Source organism: Erpetoichthys calabaricus, chromosome 2 (genome assembly GCF_900747795.2).
Source record: "Erpetoichthys calabaricus chromosome 2, fErpCal1.3, whole genome shotgun sequence".
Classification (NCBI taxonomy): domain Eukaryota; kingdom Metazoa; phylum Chordata; class Cladistia; order Polypteriformes; family Polypteridae; genus Erpetoichthys; species Erpetoichthys calabaricus.
Window position 1 is genome coordinate 20,456,477 of NC_041395.2, and position 17,587 is coordinate 20,474,063.

The 17,587-nt window shown below is 40.4% G+C and overlaps 1 protein-coding gene across 1 annotated transcript in view; it reads right to left on the minus strand.

The window, feature by feature from the left end:
• Nucleotides 1–719: 719 nt before the first annotated feature.
• ttc17 (tetratricopeptide repeat domain 17) overlaps nt 720–17,587 on the minus strand; it is a 102,611-nt gene continuing 85,743 nt past the window's right edge. Inside the window, exons 22-25 of the mRNA XM_028793498.2 lie at nt 16,520–16,603; nt 13,078–13,197; nt 5,427–5,570; nt 720–1,722 (exon numbers count right to left, since the gene is read on the minus strand). Of these exons, the coding sequence (XP_028649331.2) occupies nt 1,528–1,722; nt 5,427–5,570; nt 13,078–13,197; nt 16,520–16,603 (543 nt within the window). The 3' untranslated portion in view covers nt 720–1,527. The remainder of the gene's footprint in view (nt 1,723–5,426; nt 5,571–13,077; nt 13,198–16,519; nt 16,604–17,587) is intronic.

Consider the following 17,587-nt stretch of genomic DNA (forward strand, 5'->3'; position numbering starts at 1 on the left):
TGGTTACAGTTGTAAAGCAAAAAAAAAAATGGGAAAATTTCAAAGGGGGGATTCTTTTCTATACCCACTGTACAGTATCATCCATCCATCCATGCATTGTCCAACCAGCTGAATCCGAACACAGGGTCACGGGGGGTCTGCTGGAGCCAATCCCAGCCAACACAGGGCACAAGGCAGGGAACCAATCCCAGGCAGGGTGCCAACCCACCGCAGGACACACACACACACACACCCACACACCAAGCACACACTAGGGCCAATTTAGAATCACCAATCCACCTAACCTGCATGTCTTTGGACTGTGGGAGAAAACCCACGCAGACATGGGGAGAACATGCAAACTCCACGCAAGGAGGACCAGGGAAGCAAACCCGGGTCTCCTAACTGCGAGGCAACAGCGCTACCACTGCGCCACCATGCCGCCCTGTACAGTATCAGCATGGGCAAAAACAACAAAGTGCCACAGTGCCAGTCACACTTCTGCCTCACATACTAAGTCACTCAGAAATATTCATTATGTACATCAAGGTGGATTTGAGGGTCAGCCTTGAATTTTGGGGAGCCCAGCACCAATCTAGTGTATGACAGCCTTGAGGTATGCAGAAGATACCACACTGTTCTTGGCAAAAGAGGATGGCATCTGCCCATTATTACCCACTAACTGCCCCTTATGACAATTATACATTACCAAAAAAATAAAAAAAAACCTTCACCAAGTGTTTTTTTTTCATTTTTTTATTACTGTTAACTTAGCATTGAGATTAAACATGCTGACAGCATAAACATATGAACTTTTTTCCTTAACCCAGTTGATTTTTCTTTAAATTGTACTTTAAAATGGATCTTTTTGGTTTACAGTTTATAAACAGGTACATTTCACGCTGCCAGTTGCCTTTCAGTCGTTTATTAACGTTTGCCACTGTATCAAGATTAAGTGACAAAGGTAACACTCCTGGAATTACAAAGGGGATAAAAAAAAAAAAACGATATAAATGCCATCTCATGTTGGCGCAATGGGGGCAAATATGAAGAATGAAATCAAAACGTCTTATCCTTTCCTATTTGGAACATTTTTTTTTGTCAAACTACCCTGGAGACGACCCCCTTGAATACAAAAACACAAATGCACTCATTTTTTAGCCAAACCTGTGCCCCTTGGGAAAGACTTAAAGACACAGTTTGTGTAGATGATGGGAAGGGGTGGGGTGGGGGTGCGATAAATGAAGTGTATTGGTGTAGCAGAAAGGACAGCAATCTGTCAATTTAAAAACCTTAAGGAATGATCCCTGAATAAACTATTCTGTAGTGCAAATGAACAAGTGTTTAATAAGAGATGTTCACAAAATAAAAAACCAGACTATTAAGATCATTGTAAGAAAACACCCACGGCTTGCTGTGAACACAATCATCATACCAGCCTTCAAAAAAACTTAAGTAAAAATCACAAAACGAGTCCATGAACTGTGTTTCAGGGTAGAAGATATTAAGAAAGGCTGTCGAAAACATCCATAAAGACCATCACCATTTTCAGACTGAAGACCCCATCCCCCCAACCCCCAGCCCGAGGTAATGAATACCCCCCCACCACCCTAAGTGGATCGCCTCTCCTTTTTTGGTTAACAAGTGGCACTGAATTGTCCGCAAGCGATCCTTTGCAGGGGCAAACTCTGGCTGCAGTTTTAGGGTTGACTCGTACCACTGCATAGCCTTTTCATAGTCCTCCTGGAAACAGAGTAGCAACGTTATTAACAGTAATTAGGTGCAAAGTAAGAAAAATATTGTTGTGCAGTTCTTAAAACAGACTTGTCATCTTAACTTCATCATTGAAAAACTATCTGCATTCTTCATGCACCTCACGGGATGACGGCAGTCAAAGAAAATTCACTGGAATTTCAACACTGGGCCTAATGGGATTGTGCAAGAGGAGGATAAAGGACGGCTACAGCCCCTCAGATTTAAAGTCTGACGTGGTGGTGTGAGAACTCATTTGAAAATGTGCCACTGCTTGGGATTCTGGTGCCACTAATAAACTGAAAACCTTGAGGTTCTTGGAAAGGAAGAGTGTTTGTTAGTCATCTGTTTATCAACCTTTTTATTGTGTTACTATGTCTGCATTTTGTTTTTCTGCGAGTTTAACCTTTGACCACATACACTGCCTGGCCAAAAAAAAAGTCGCCACCTGGATTTAACTAAGCAAATAGGTACGAGCCTCCTATTGGATAATTACTGCATAGGCGATTATCTTTCAGCTGGCAACAAGTTATTTAACCCCAACTGGTGCAATGAGTTGCTTCTCATTTCTTAAACAACCATGTCGAAAGACACATCTCGTGGTCGTGGAAAAGATGTTAGTCTGTTTGAGAAGGGTCAAATCATTGGCATGCATCAAGCAGAGAAAACATCTAAGGAGATTGCAGAAACTACAAAAATTGGGTTAAGAACTGTCCAACGCATTATTAAAAACTCGACTTCGAGGAAGAAATGTGGCCGGAGAAAAATCCTGAATGATCGTGATCGGCGATCACATAAACGTTTGGTGAAATCAAATCGAAGAAAAACAACAGTAGAACTCAGGTCTATGTTTAATAGTGAAAGTACGAGCATTTCCACACGCACAATGTGAAGGGAACTCAAGGGATTGGGACTGAACAGCTGTGTAGCCGTAAGAAAACCACTCATCAGTGAGGCAAACCGGAAAACTATGCTTCAATTTGCTAGGGAGCATAAAGATTGGACTCTGGAGCAATGGAAGAAGGTCATGGATTGGCCACCACAGAGTCCAGACCTTAACCCCATTGAGAGTCTTTGGGATGTGCTGGAGAAGGCTTTGCGCAGCGGTCAGACTCTACCATCATCAATGCAAGATCTTGGTGAAAAATTAATGCAGCACTGGATGGAACTAAATCTTGTGACATTGCAGAAGCTTATCGAAAGAATGCCACAGCGAATGTGTGCCGTAATCAAAGCTAAAGGCGGTCCAACGAAATATTAGAGTGTGTGACCTTATTTTTTGATGGCGACTTTATTTTTTGGCCAGGCAGTGTACATTCCTCTTCATTTACCCAATGTACTAGTCTCAAAGGAATTATTAAGGAGTCAAAGAATAGAAGAAACACAATTTTAGGTAGAAACCTCATAACGGAAAAAGGAGGAAACACTCTTTATATAAGAAATAAGCGAGCAGTTCAAGATGGGCTTGAAATTTTAAAACGACAGGTTCGTGATCTAATATATTGTTTATGATACTCATGGTGTTTGTGAGCATGAGAAATAAAGAAGAAACGACAAAGATGGAAACAGATTTGAATAGAAGCTGTGCAGCTAGAGGAAAACCTTCAGAATGTATTAAATATACAAGTTACACGATTAGAAGATAACATGAAGTCTGGCCTAGTGGCTAAGGGTTTGGACTTGTAAAACTTTGCATTGCTAGTTTAATGCTTTAAAGACTTCTCTGTGCTACTCTGTGGTTGGCAGGGAAAAACAGTAATGCATGGTATGGTGGTCTGCATACAAGAAAGAAAGAATTCCATCCTGTATACATGGCACAGCTCTTGGCTTCATTTAAGACTGCACGATGATATACTCCGCAGCACAGAAAGCAGGTTTGGAGCATTAATAGCAAACAGTGGAATGCTTAGTTTTGATGCCCATGGTAAGAACGCTGTGTCCATAAATAAATTAAAAGCACATAAGGACAGAGCCAAGACTCTGTGATCATTAACTTTCCACTTCATACTTCACTGCAAATCTTTCTTGTATTAAAAAGGCTGTTGTGATGATGAATCAATTAATGTGGCTCTATAAACAACATACTATTTTTTTTTTTTTTTTTGTTCTTTATTTCGCCTTATACAATTTCTTGTATTAGGAATTTGGTAGTTTTCGCATACCCCTTGGGGTCAGAGCGCAGGGTCAGCCATTGTACAGCGTCCCTGGAGCAATTACAGGTTAAGGGCCTTGCTCAAGGGCCCAGCAGAGCAGTGGCCTTTTTGGCAGTGACGGGGATTCGAACCGGCAACCTTCGGGATACCAGCACAGATCCTTAGCCTCAGAGCCACCACTCCGCCCTGTTTATGTCTAGTGTAGTAAATAATGGCATCTCTGGTACAGACAGGTTCAAATTTAAGCTTTTTTTTTATTTAGTGCATTATACTTCATGTTATTATTATTACAAGAAGACGGTATAGCACACCGCATATGGAGCAAGACTCTAAACTGCACACTTGCTGATTAGATTCTTCACTCCGACTCACTCTGTGTGACCCTAAGTACTGTAAGTCACCTAACTAGTTTTTCTCCAACTGGAAAAATACACGCAGAACAACTGTAAAAAGTACCAGTGTTTGAGTAGTATTGCTACTAAAAGGCGCTATATAAATTTAAAAGATTATCGTCATCAGAAAGCCACAAAACCACCAGTATCAGAAGTGTTGCGGCACAGCTACATTCATGTTTTGGTAACGTTTCAAAATGCGCCATTGACTGGAGAAATCAGGTTATTTTAGCTTGCAGTTTAATAAACTCCGGAGACTCATAACATATAAATTGATAACAAAAGCTGAATAACTTCAATAGGTGAATAATATGAACTACCAAATTCACTTCACTTAAGAAAAGAAAGGTCTTAAAGTGTGTTGTTACGGCAGTACAGAGGTCATTATGGCCCAGTCTTGTTCAATTCTGGCCTTTGTAATGGTAAGACGAACGGATGACAAATCGTATTCTGTCTTATCTTTTACTGTTGAATTCTGTACTTGTAATATTTTTATTGCACTATTATATTGTATTGAAGATTACTTGTGTTCTGTTCTTTGCATTGTAATTACCCTTTTTCTTGATACCCACCAACCTACCTGGAAAAGGGTCTCTCTTTGAACCGCCTTTCCCAAGGTTTCTTCCACTTTATGTTTCCCTACTAGGGTTTTTTTTGGGAGTTTTTTCCTTGTCTTCTTAGAGAGTCAACGCCGGTGGGGGGAGGAGGGGTTGGGGGAGGGGGGGGGGGTATGGGGCTGTCAAAAGGTAGGGCCTGCTAAAGCCCATTGCAGCACTTCTTGTGTGATTTTGGGCTATAGAACAATAAATTGTATTGTATGACCGACTAGAGGTGCTGCCAAGTATGATGGAATAGCAAAACTAATTAATCGCTCACACGGTGCTGTGGAGATCTCCCATTCCAGTTTTAGCACATATGGAAAACTTGCTTTGAGACGTGACTTTTTTGAATATTGACTTTACTTTAAAAAGTATGAACATTAATAAGCAAGAACTTCAAATTATGCTAAATCTGACTTATTCAATGTACTCAGAGGACTTGTGCATGGAGTTAAATTTCTTATTAAAAGGTGACATCCCATAACATTAAAAGTTAAAATGACAGTGTATTGTGAATCATATCTAACGTACAAAATATCGAGTTGACTTACCATAGCAACGTAGACATTAGCTAGTGTGAAGTGATTTACCACAAAGTGAGGGGCAATTTCCACTGCCATACTGGCCACAATGATGGCATCCTCCCATAGTTTTGCATTATGAAAAATATTTGCCAAGCTGATCAAAGGGACATCCTATGAAATAAATACAAATAAGCTTTTATATAAATGAAAAATAAAACCTTTTACAAGAAGCAAAAATCTACCCAATAATTCATTCTATCTGGCGCACTCTAGAAGTGTTTACTGAATGAAGAAGAAATTCAGCTTACCACCTAAAAAAACAAATTCAAAATAATACATCACAGAAATGTTTGGCCCAGACGTAGACCTTCTGGAGTTGAATTGTAGCTGCTAGGAATTTTTTCTTGGAGTTACAGTTGTGTTAAACAAATTGCAGTACAATATCAATAACCTGATGAACCACTGTTATTAGTAGTAGTGATATTTCTGCATGGTAAATAATTTACTTGTTGATGTAATAGTGTAGGCGGCACGGTGGCGCAGTGGGTAGCGCTGCTGCCTCGCAGTTGGGAGATCTGGGGACCCGGGTTCGCTTCCCGGGTCCTCCCTGCGTGGAGTTTGCATGTTCTCCCCGTGTCTGCGTGGGTTTCCTCCGGGCGCTCCGGTTTCCTCCCACAGTCCAAAGACATGCAGGTTAGGTGGATTGGCGATTCTAAATTGGCCCTAGTGTGTGCTTGGTGTGTGGGTGTGTTTGTGTGTGTCCTGCGGTGGGTTGGCACCCTGCCCAGGATTGGTTCCCTGCCTTGTGCCCTGTGTTGGCTGGGATTGGCTCCGGCAGACCCCCGTGACCCTGTGTTCAGATTCAGCGGGTTGGAAAATGGATGGATGGATGTAATAGTGTAATAGAAAAACAACAGACCTAACTGTTATGACGTGTACGCTGCTTGTTCTGAATAACCAAGTCATTCAATGAAAGGGACTTGTTCAAAATAATAGCAGTGTGGAGTTTAATTAGACAATTCATTCACTCTGTGATAAAACAGGTATCAGTAATTATCCTTGATTAGGAAATGTTTCACACATTGTTATAAAATATATTTCCTTCTGAACTGCTAAGTAAAATGGGCCATTCCAAACATTGTTTGGAGGAACATAAGTTGATTGAAAAGTTTATTGGAGAGGGGAAAACATACAAAGAAGTGTAGCAAATTATAGGATGCTTAGATAAAATGATCTCAAATGCTTTAAAATGGAGACAAAATCCCAAAACACGCTGAGCAAATACTCGGCCAATCATCACCTCCAGAAAGATCAACGATGATCTCAAAATTACCTGTAAGTACTGTTACAGTCAGAAGACGTTTGATTAAAGCTATTAGGAAAAAGCCCCCTTGTAAAGCACCATTGTTGGAAAAAACGGCATGTGCAGATTCGGTTAAAATTTGCCAAGGAACACATCGATAGGCCCAAAGAGAAATGGCATAACATTATTTGGACTGAGGAGAGTAAAATTGTTCTTTTTGGGTCTAGTGGTCATTAACAGCATGTCAGAAACTTTAGTTTTAGGTTGTGTATGAAGACATAGACAGGAAGAGATATGACAATGTCTTATTAGAGATGGAGTCCAACATACAGCACATCCGGAAAGTATTCACAGCGCATCACTTTTTCCACATTTTCTTATGTTACAGCCTTATTCCAAAATGGATTTAATTCATTTTTTTCCTCAGAATTCTACACACAACACCCCACAATGACAACATGAAAAAAGTTTACTTGAGATTTTTGCAAATTTATTAAAAATAAAAAAATTGAGAAAGCACATGTACATAAGTATTCACAGCCTTTGCCATGAAGCTCAAAATTGAGCTCAGGTGCATCCTGTTTCCCCTGATCATCCTTGAGATGTTTCTGCAGCTTCATTGGAGTCCACCTGTGGTAAATTCAGTTGACTGGACATGATTTGGAAAGGCACACACCTGTCTATATAAGGTCCCACAGTTGACAGTTCATGTCAGAGCACAAACCAAGCATGAAGTCAAAGGGATTGTCTGTAGACGTCCGAGACAGGATTGTCTCGAGGCACAAATCTGGGGAAGGTTACAGAAAAATTTCTGCTTCTTTGAAGGTCCCAATGAGCACAGTGGCCTCCATCATCTGTAAGTGGAAGAAGTTCAAAACCACCAGGACTCTTTCTAGAGCTGGCCGGCCATCTAAACTGAGCGATTGGGGGAGAAGGGCCTTAGTCAGGGAGGTGACCAAGAACCCGATGGTCACTCTGTCAGAGCTCCAGAGGTCCTCTGTGGAGAGAGGAGAACCTTCCAGAAGGACAACCATCTCTGCAGCAATCCACCAATCAGGCCTGTATGGCAGAGTGGCCAAACTGAAGCCACTCCTTAGTAAAAGGCACATGGCAGCCCGCCTGGAGTTTGCCAAAAGGCACCTGAAGGACTCTCGGACCATGAGAAAGAAAATTCTTTGAAGATTGAACTCTTTGGTGTGAATGCCAGGCGTTACATTTGGAGGAAACCTGGCACCATCCCTACAGTGAAGCATGGTGGTGGCAGCATCATGCTGTGGGGATGTTTTTCAGCAGCAGGGTCTGGGAGACTAGTCAGGATAAAGGGAAAGATGACTGCAGCAACGTACAGAGACATCCTGGATGAAAACCTGCTCCAGAGCGCTCTTGACCTCAGACTGGGGCGACGGCTCATCTTTCAGCAGGACAACGACCCTAAGCACACAGCCAAGGTATCAAAGGAGTGGCTTCAGGACAACTCTGTGAATGTCCTTGAGTGGCCCAGCCAGAGCCCAGACTTGAATCTGATTGAACATCTCTGGAGAGATCTTAAAATGGCTGTGCACCGACGCTTCCCATCCAACCTGATGGAGCTTGAGAGGTGCTGCAAAGAGGAATGGGCGAAACTGGCCAAGGATAGGTGTGCCAAGCTTGTGGCATCATATTCAAAAAGACTTGAGGCTGTAATTGCTGCCAAAGGTGCATCGACAAAGTATTGAGCAAAGGCTGTGAATACTTATGTACATGGGATTTCTCAGTTTTTTTATTTTTAATAAATTTACAAAAACCTCAAGTAAACTTTTTTCATGTTGTCATTATGGGGTGTTGTGTGTAGAATTCTGAGGAAAAAATGAATTTAATCCATTTTGGAATAAGGCTGTAACATAACAAAATGTGGAAAAAGTGATGCGCTGTGAATACTTTCTAGATGCACTGTAACACAAAGGAGGTTTAAAGGAATACTTCACTCAAAGATGATTTTAAATATTTCATATTTTTTTAGTGTTAGCCAAGGAAAAAATGTAACTTCATATTTCCGTGCAGAACAGAGCTAACAAAGTTTATGCTTTAATAGAGGTGGACAATAGCAAACAATATCAGAACATTCATTAAAAAAAAAAAAAAAAAAAGCCTCTTGTTACTCATAATGCAGGTCAAGTCACCCAGTCATTTATATGGTAACAATATCACAACTCCATGTGATTTTTATTAAAATATTTTTAAATCCATTCCTTTTGGTTAAATGAAAGTAGCCCACAACCCAGACGCCCTTTCACATGGGCTGACGTATCAGGAGGAGTGGTGGGTCTTCAACTTAAAAGAGCAACTCTGTGATGTGAAAGGGTGTCTGGGTTGTGGGCTACTTTCGATTTACCGGAGAAATTGATTTAACGATATTTTACCTCAAAAATGCATTTTGAGTATATGACTGGATGTGGATTATGCAACAGGATATTTTTATTGATGCTTTAAAAGTGTTTGCTGTTGGCCTGCTTTGTTTTCTGCCCATTCCCACTAATGAATAAACTTTGTTAGCTCCGTTTTACATGAAAATGTGACATTAAAAGTTGTTTCTCTGCCATCACTACAAATCACACGGAGTAAGTACTATTTTTTTAAATATTAGTTTGAGGTGCAATATTCTTTTAATAATGACTATGGTAAAAAAAAAAGCGGTCTGATGTTCAGAAACAAATGATGAAAAACAAAAATAACAAAAAAGACAAAAAGTGCAGTCAACTTATCTAAAGCTGAAAACTGCACTGGCGCACCTATAGTATAGCATATATTACATTTCCCACTGACCCTAGAGTCAGAATAGTGAACAAGATGAATCTACTTGACCTCCTGTATTATCCAATGACTATTAAAACAAAGGTCTGGCAACTGTATTCCTTGCTGTGAGGATCACAAAGGTCCTGCTCAACCACGAACACCATTTAAAGGTAATCTAAGATGAAGTGAATGTTTTGATGTGTGCATAGAAAAACACAATAATGTTAACATTTGTAGCAAATTAAATACTGTATACTAACTGGAATCATTTTCATATTTATTATGTTTTCTGCCAATTCTGTTGAACCATCTGTAATATATGGCCTAATAAATGACAGATACAATGTAGTTCAGACTACTTTCAGATATCCTGAATTATTGTCCTCTCAATCTAAGATTATAAATTCTAAAGGTAGAGAGAATAATAATCAAAATACACAAAAACAGATGTGTAAGACAGGTGATGTAAATGGTACGAGAAGTAACAAATTTGAAGTACGACAGATGCCATAGCATGGTCACCTGTAATGCAAAGCTTTTCAAACTAGGTGTTGTGATGCGGCCTGAGGAGTGCCCCATAGGACTAATGCTATATTTTTTACCTTCTGGTGTGTTGATGATAACCACTGCTGTAGCTGCTATCTTTTTGGCTTGCCAGTACCTGTCATAAGGGTGAAATTTCCTCCACAAAATACGGTTTACAAATGGCCTAAAAATGAAGGTTTTTCAGGTCTAAAGCACGAAAAATAGAGGAAACCCCAAAACAGCTTGACGACTTGCATAATTAGACATTGAAATATCGTATGTCGAACTGTATTTCATATGTGGAGGTTTTCTTCTACTGCCAAGACAGAAAAAAAGTGTTCCTATGTATTTCTTATGAACAAAAAAATGACTCTGGTAATCACTGTGTTATCAATGAAGTCAGATGACTTCATTTTAGAAATTTCTAGCTTTTTGGTCTATATCGTTACAGTTCAAAATTTTTGTAGCTATCAGGGTACATAATTTGTCTACATTGTACACCCCTAAGTTTTATACTGACAGTAGATGGTACCTTTTTAATCATCAATGTCTATAAAAGGATGAATACTCTAAGCTGCAGAGAGGAAGACTTTGAGTATTATTCAAAGTTCCCTGAAGTGATTGCTTTTTCTACTGGAACCTCCATGACCACCTGCAACATCTATAATGGAAGTAACTCTCAAAATAAAGAGCACCTTTAATCAAGAAGTCTGGATCTAGATACTCTGCTGTGTACAGAGGTGAATTTGATTACATCTAGCTTGTATTTTCCAACCTTCTCCATAAGCTCAAACTCCGCCCTGCCTGAAAACTTACATTCCATTTCCCAAGAGCCAGTGTTCCTTGACAAGGAACTAGTATGCCTGGATCCATCCCACTAGTTCCTGTCGCCCCACTGGCATTGCACCTGACCCTGATACTTCACTCTGTAAGATATGAGACCAAGCCAAACCTTGGCCTCTAAGTGATTGCCAATAAACACCAGCCACAAAGCCTGCCACTGTCAACAGGTTTTGGCATACCTGCTCTAGGCAAGATTCACTTTATTTAATACTAGAATTATCAGAGCCTACGAAAAAACTCGTAGATCCGGCCCACCTTAAATCCCATCGCACCTCTCCGTCAGCGTCTTTTGTCCTGTAAATATGCTGATAAAGACAAGCAGCCTGCTATTCCATCCCCCCACCACCACAGAACATGCACAGAGTTCTCCCAGCTCATGCCTTGATTATCTGGGAGTGAAGTGCTGGAGTTTTAGAGTGGAAATAATAGGTCGTTATTTGGAACACATGCATTTCATGTGTAAAATGTTGGCATAAACTATATAATATGTGAAGCCTGAAGTGCAAAGATCAAATAAACACTTTCACAAAAGGTTCAAGGACAATACAACAGCTTCCGTGGCATAGTGGTAAGATTTGCTGACTTGTAATCAAGAGTCCCCATTTCGATCCCCACTCACTCCTATATTCGCCGTTTTCAGTAGTGAGCTGCTCTTATTGTTAATATTATACAGTACACATGTACATTTGGTTTGCGTCTGTAACAGACGGTGTACATTTATAGTGCTTGTAAAAGTTACCTTTTTTTTCCACTTTTATTCTCTCAGTCATGATCACGATACATACTACCGCCCTAAGGATCTGACGCTTTTAGTTTTTATTTGAAACTGGGAGTAACTGTAGATGTGAGTGGTGTTTTCAGGCAATGGAACTGGACATTCTCTGATCTGGAGGGATAAAAGCTAACACACAAACGCTGGTGAATCTGCCTTCTTCATATCTCACCATCACTTGATTTTTTTTTTATTCAGTTTTATTGAGTGTTCCTGCTCACTGTGAATTAGTATGCACCTTATAGTCTATGAAAAACAGAGACATACTATGATATTTGGAATTATTCATTTTATGACTTGTATAGTACCAATCAGAAAATATTGTTGCACTAATGCAATATTATTTGAAAACGAACAGCGTCAGATCGGGTGTGAATTTATGCTGGCGCTGTTACTTAGAGTCAGATCAGGAGGGGCGGGGTGGAGGGGTACAGCGTGATTGTGATTGAGAAAATAAAATTGAAAAAAGCTAACTCTGGCGCAGGCTGCTTGAGGCTTGTCTTTATCGGCACATTTACAGGACAAAAGACGCTGACGAAGAGGTGCAATGGGATTTAAGGTAGGCCGGATCTACGAGTTTTTTTGTAGGCTCTGGTAATTCTAGTGTTAAATCAAGACTGTCATGAGAGTCATTACTGAATTGTTATCTGGCTGGCCCCTTCCCTTAAGTTTACTCCTGGAAAACTGGTATATCAGAAGCACATCTCTGCAGACAACACAATTCTAAGGATTACTAAGACACACAAAATTTCTGTGCAATGCCAAAGTAGCAATCCTAAAATGTACTGTACAAATCTGCTACACTATGCCACAAATATGCAATTGTATGAAATGAAGGAGTGTGAGAATCTTCAAATGTTTCTCAGTAATGCACAGAGATAGGCCATCTGCGTAATCTCTGCAAGAGGGACTGTGGCACAATGGTTAATAGGACTACCTCACACATCCAGCATCCCGTGTTAAAATCCTTTACCTGGTACCGTTCTGAGCCTGCATGTTCACACTGAATGTTTCTGGTCTTTTTCCTTCCACATTCCCAAAGACACGCATATGTAAGTGTGTGAGAAATGTTTCCTTGATTACGGCTGGTTAATGACTTGTGCTCAGTGTTGCAAAGTTAGGCTTTACCACACTACAAACCTGTGTTGGATTAATAAGGATTGAGGTTATAATATTTGCACGAAGAAAGGGAGGTAATCTTGGAAAGTAAAATGAAAATAAAAATCTCAGGAATATTAATATCCTGCTTATCACAGAAATTGTGCATTTTCACATTACAGGAAATTCTATTATATTTGATCATTTTCTTGTAGTTAAATCTTTAAGCTTAGTTGTGTGGATGCTTCCAGAATGTGCAATCAAAAATGATGCAAGAAATGTACAAATTATGAAAGATGAAAACAAGGGAAAATTCTGTGTCAGAATACTGATGAACAAAATAATTATACAGTGTTCAGGGTCACCTTCATTTGGTAAGGAGCATAGTTCAGGGCTTGTCTCAGACAGTCAATGGCCTTCTTCCCCTGTCCTTTAACTCTCCAGTACAGAGCCGCCATACTTGACAGAACCCAAGATGTCTGATTCTAAATAAAGACAAAGAAAATCATTAGTTAAACTACCTTTTCAGCACAGAAAAGGCATTATAGTAAAATATAAACTTAATTAGCAGCACACTCAGTGGATGATAATTACTAACTTGACAGCAAACTACAACTGTCAGTGCATTTATACAGAACCTTTTAAGACAAACATGCACTTACCAAACTGAATGTAAACCAGTACCCAAAACACCTAAATCAATAGAAGATTTACAGATGAGGCTGCACAACATCCACCTTCTGACTACATGTGTAAACAAGTAACTAAAGAAATTTAACAATCCTCTCTATTTGGAAATGCAAACATGACATGACAAAATAGCCACAGCGTTTTAACACATAGTGCATCTGTAGACTGCAATGCTTATCCATATTACTAATCGAGAATGGTAAACCGGAAGGCACGGACGCAGGTGCACGCCGATGGACCCAGGAGACATAATGCGCAGGCGCCTACAGCGCGCGTCTCATAAACCGCAAGCGAAGTCTGATCCACTGCGAACGAAGGAGTCACGGCTCAAAAACGAAAGAGCTCAACTAACGTAAATAAGACATGAAGCAACAACGCGCCCATAGCTAACGACTAACAACACAGCCACACAAAAAAGAGGATTCTGCACTGCACCCCAGAGTCAAACGAAAGACACTACGGAGTCCGCAAAGGTCCACAAAGATAGTATGGAAGGCGCAAGAAAGTACGAAAGGCGTAGGCGCCTACAACGCGCTTCTGAACTAGACGTCCACACTACACAGTATGGTCCAGGTAATGAGAATAAACAAACTCTCCGTATTAAAGGTACGGCATCCTCACACTTCCAAACAATATAGCATATGTGAATCACATTACAGTGATGCATTATTAACAGTACAACCACAGAAAACGCTCCGTATTAACAGTAAGTGCAATTATCCATATTACTAACGGTAGACAACGGATAACTAATGGAGTCACGGTCACGGCTCCAAAACGATCCAGCTCAACTAACGAAGCTACAAAAAAGAGCCCGCATGGATAAAAAAAAATAAACGTGGGCGCCTACAACGCGCGTCTGAAACCGCGGAAGCAAAACTGTCTCGGCTCCAAAACCAAACAGTTTGACTAACGGAGCTACAAAAACGAGCCCGCATAGACAAATACAATGAACGTAGGCGCCTACAACGCGCGTCTGAAACTGCGGAAGCAAAGCAGGCACGGGTTCAAAACGAAAGACCACAACTGAAGAGATACAAAAACGAGCCCGCCTGGATAAAATCAATGAACGCAGGCGCCTACAACGCGCGTCTGAAATGCCGCAAGCAAAGCAGGCACGGCTCCAAAAAGAAAGAGCTCGACTGACGGGGCTACAAAAACGAGCCCAGCTGGATAAAAACAATGAACACAGGCGCCTACAACGCGCCTCTCAAACAGCAGAGGCAATAGATAAACGGCAAAGAAAGGAACAACAAACAGCCGCTAAACAATTCCGCCAATTAGCTGACGACGCATTCTGTAATGAGTCCACTATTAATGAACATTTGTTGTCATTGTCATTCACTTAACTTCCCTGAAGAAACAACTGGCAATACAACTAATGAGTTTACACGTGGTTGTCAAAAGGGTCAGGTTAGACTGCCTCCTTTAGATGAATATCCTGAATATCTATGGAAGCTTCTAACTAACAATGTACCCGAAAGTAAAAACTTTATGGACTGCATTAGATCCTACAATACTTCATTTGCTTTTGCATCTACCAGGGTAAATATCAGGCCACCAGCTGGCAATGGCCCATACTGCTTTCGCGTATGTGGACAAATATTACATCGGATTGGAACAGTGCACCCTGAGCCAAATCACGAACGCAAATATGCACAGATCTACGTGTTAGATCCAGCTGACGCAATCTATCAACGAATGAACCTTCCTGAAAACAAGCAATGCACAGAGCTGATAATGACAAACGCTGCTGAAGTCATAGAGTTCGGCGTTCATCTGATATTAAAGTTAAAGTTATAGATGCTCCATACCAAGGAAAACTCATTCAAGGACAACACACCATCTTTACTACAAATGTTGTGTATAAAGAAATATTCCAATAAATCGTTCTAATGTGCCATGCTATGGGTTCTTTACTTCCTTTGCTCATCATCTACACCTTTACACTCCAATATATCTCATACATACAACACCAGGGGTTGGCGAGCGAAGCGAGCAGGGGGCAGAGCCCCCTAGTACAGAATCTATTTGTTGTTGTTGTGTTATATAGCATTCTTCTTCTTCTTTTGGCTGCTCCCGTTATGGGTTGCCACAGCGGATCATCTTCTTCCATATCTTTCTGTCTTCTGGATGTTGCTCTGTCACACCCATCACCTGCATGTCCTCTCTCACCACATCCATAAACCTTCTCTTAGGCCTTCCTCTTTTCCTCTTCCGTGGCAGCTCTATCCTTAACATCCTTCTCCCAATATAGCCAGCATCTCTCCTCTGCACATGTCCATACCAACACAATCTCGCCTCTCTGACTTTTGTCTCCCAACCGTCCAACTTGAGCTGACCCTCTAATGTCCTCATTTCTAATCCTGTCCATCCTCATCACACCCAATGCAAATCTGAGCATCTTTAACTCTGCCACCTCCAGCTCTGTCTCCTGCTTTCTGGTCAGTGCCACCGTCTCCAGCCTATATAACATAGCTGGTCTCACTACCGTCCTGTAGGCCTTCCCTTTCACTCTTGCTGATACCCATTTGTCACAAATCACCACTGACACTCTTCTCCACCCATTCCACCCTACCTGCACTCTCTTCTTCACCACTCTTCCACAATACCCGTTACTCTGTACTGTTGACCCAAGTATTTAAACTCATCCACCTTTGCCAACTATACTACCTGTATCATCCTCACCATTCCACTGACCTCCCTCTCATTTACACACATGTATTCTCTCGTTCCTACTGACCTTCATTCCTCTCCTCTCTAGAGCATATCTTCAACTCTGCAGGGTCTCCTCAACCTGCTCCGTACTCTCGCTACACATCACAATGTCATCAGCAAACATCATAGTCCACGGGGACTCCTGTCTAATCTCGTCTGTCAACCTGTTCATCACCATTGCAAATAAGAAAGGGCTCACAGCCGATCCCTGATGTAATCCCACCTCCATCACTCCTACCGCAGACCTCATCACAGTCACACTTCCCTCGTACATATCCTGTACAACTCTTACATACTTCTCTGCCACTCCCGACTTCCTCATACAATACCATATAAGAATAATTGATAATACAGAGTAAAAAGAAAATAAAACAAGAAATCTACAGTTGAGGCACATACTTTTTCCAAAACTTTTGCAATTCGTGTTCCCACTTGCTCAAATGATTGAGGAGAAAATTTATCCTTTCCCAGATTCTGCAATACCTAAAAGCCAAACAGCAAGAAAAAACAGTAAAATGAGTATAAGCCTCAAAAAATATAAAAAGTAGAGAGCTGCGTAATTAAATGTCCATGTTAAAAACAAACTCAACTTTAAAAAATAAAGTCCCAAATAGAGAACTCACTGTGCTTACCATTGTTGAAACTCCATTTAAGCAGTTGTATTAACAGTCTGTTTCACAAGTGGATGTTTTCATTGCATAAAATTGCCTTTCGGTACAAGTAAAGAGGGTAACAAAGGTCTAGACTGCAATATATAATTGCACACTGTGTTCCTGGTAAATTAAACTTCCCATTCAGTCTGATGTCTCTTCATTAGCACAATACCCATGTTTACGGTACTGTAATTGCTGTAGGCCTGGACTAATTGATTAATACAAATTTGATGGAAGCAGCAGATGCAACTCATAGAATTTTTACTAACAGTTAATAGTTAAAAGTTGGATGGTGTTATGCATACTTTTTGTTTGTCTTGTAATAAAAATTTAAAATTATTGCAGAATATCCTTGGTATGCCTCTGTTCCATTGGGGGCAGCAATTAAATTTTTAAATAGTCCCAAAAATTGAAGAAAACTGAACATTTGAATTTTAAGGCAAAAACAACACCCACACATTTATTTATTAACTAAACTTTACTTCCATTCTAGTATTACAAGGCCTGCAACTAATCCAAAAACCATTAGATGACAGGTAAGCATCTTTCCAAAATAGATTAGATTAAATAGATGGATGAATGGATGGATGGGTGGTTCAACCAACTGATAGAACTTTACTTGGTCCTGTTGGAAATTTGGGTTTTTGTAGAAGCTCTTTAAATATATACAGTACTGTACAAAAGTTTTAGGCAGGTGTGAAAAAATGCTGTTAACAAAGAATGCTTTCAAAAATGGAAGTGTTAATCATTTATTTTCATCAATCAACAAAATGCAGTGAATGAACAAAAGAGAAATCTAAATCAAATCAATATT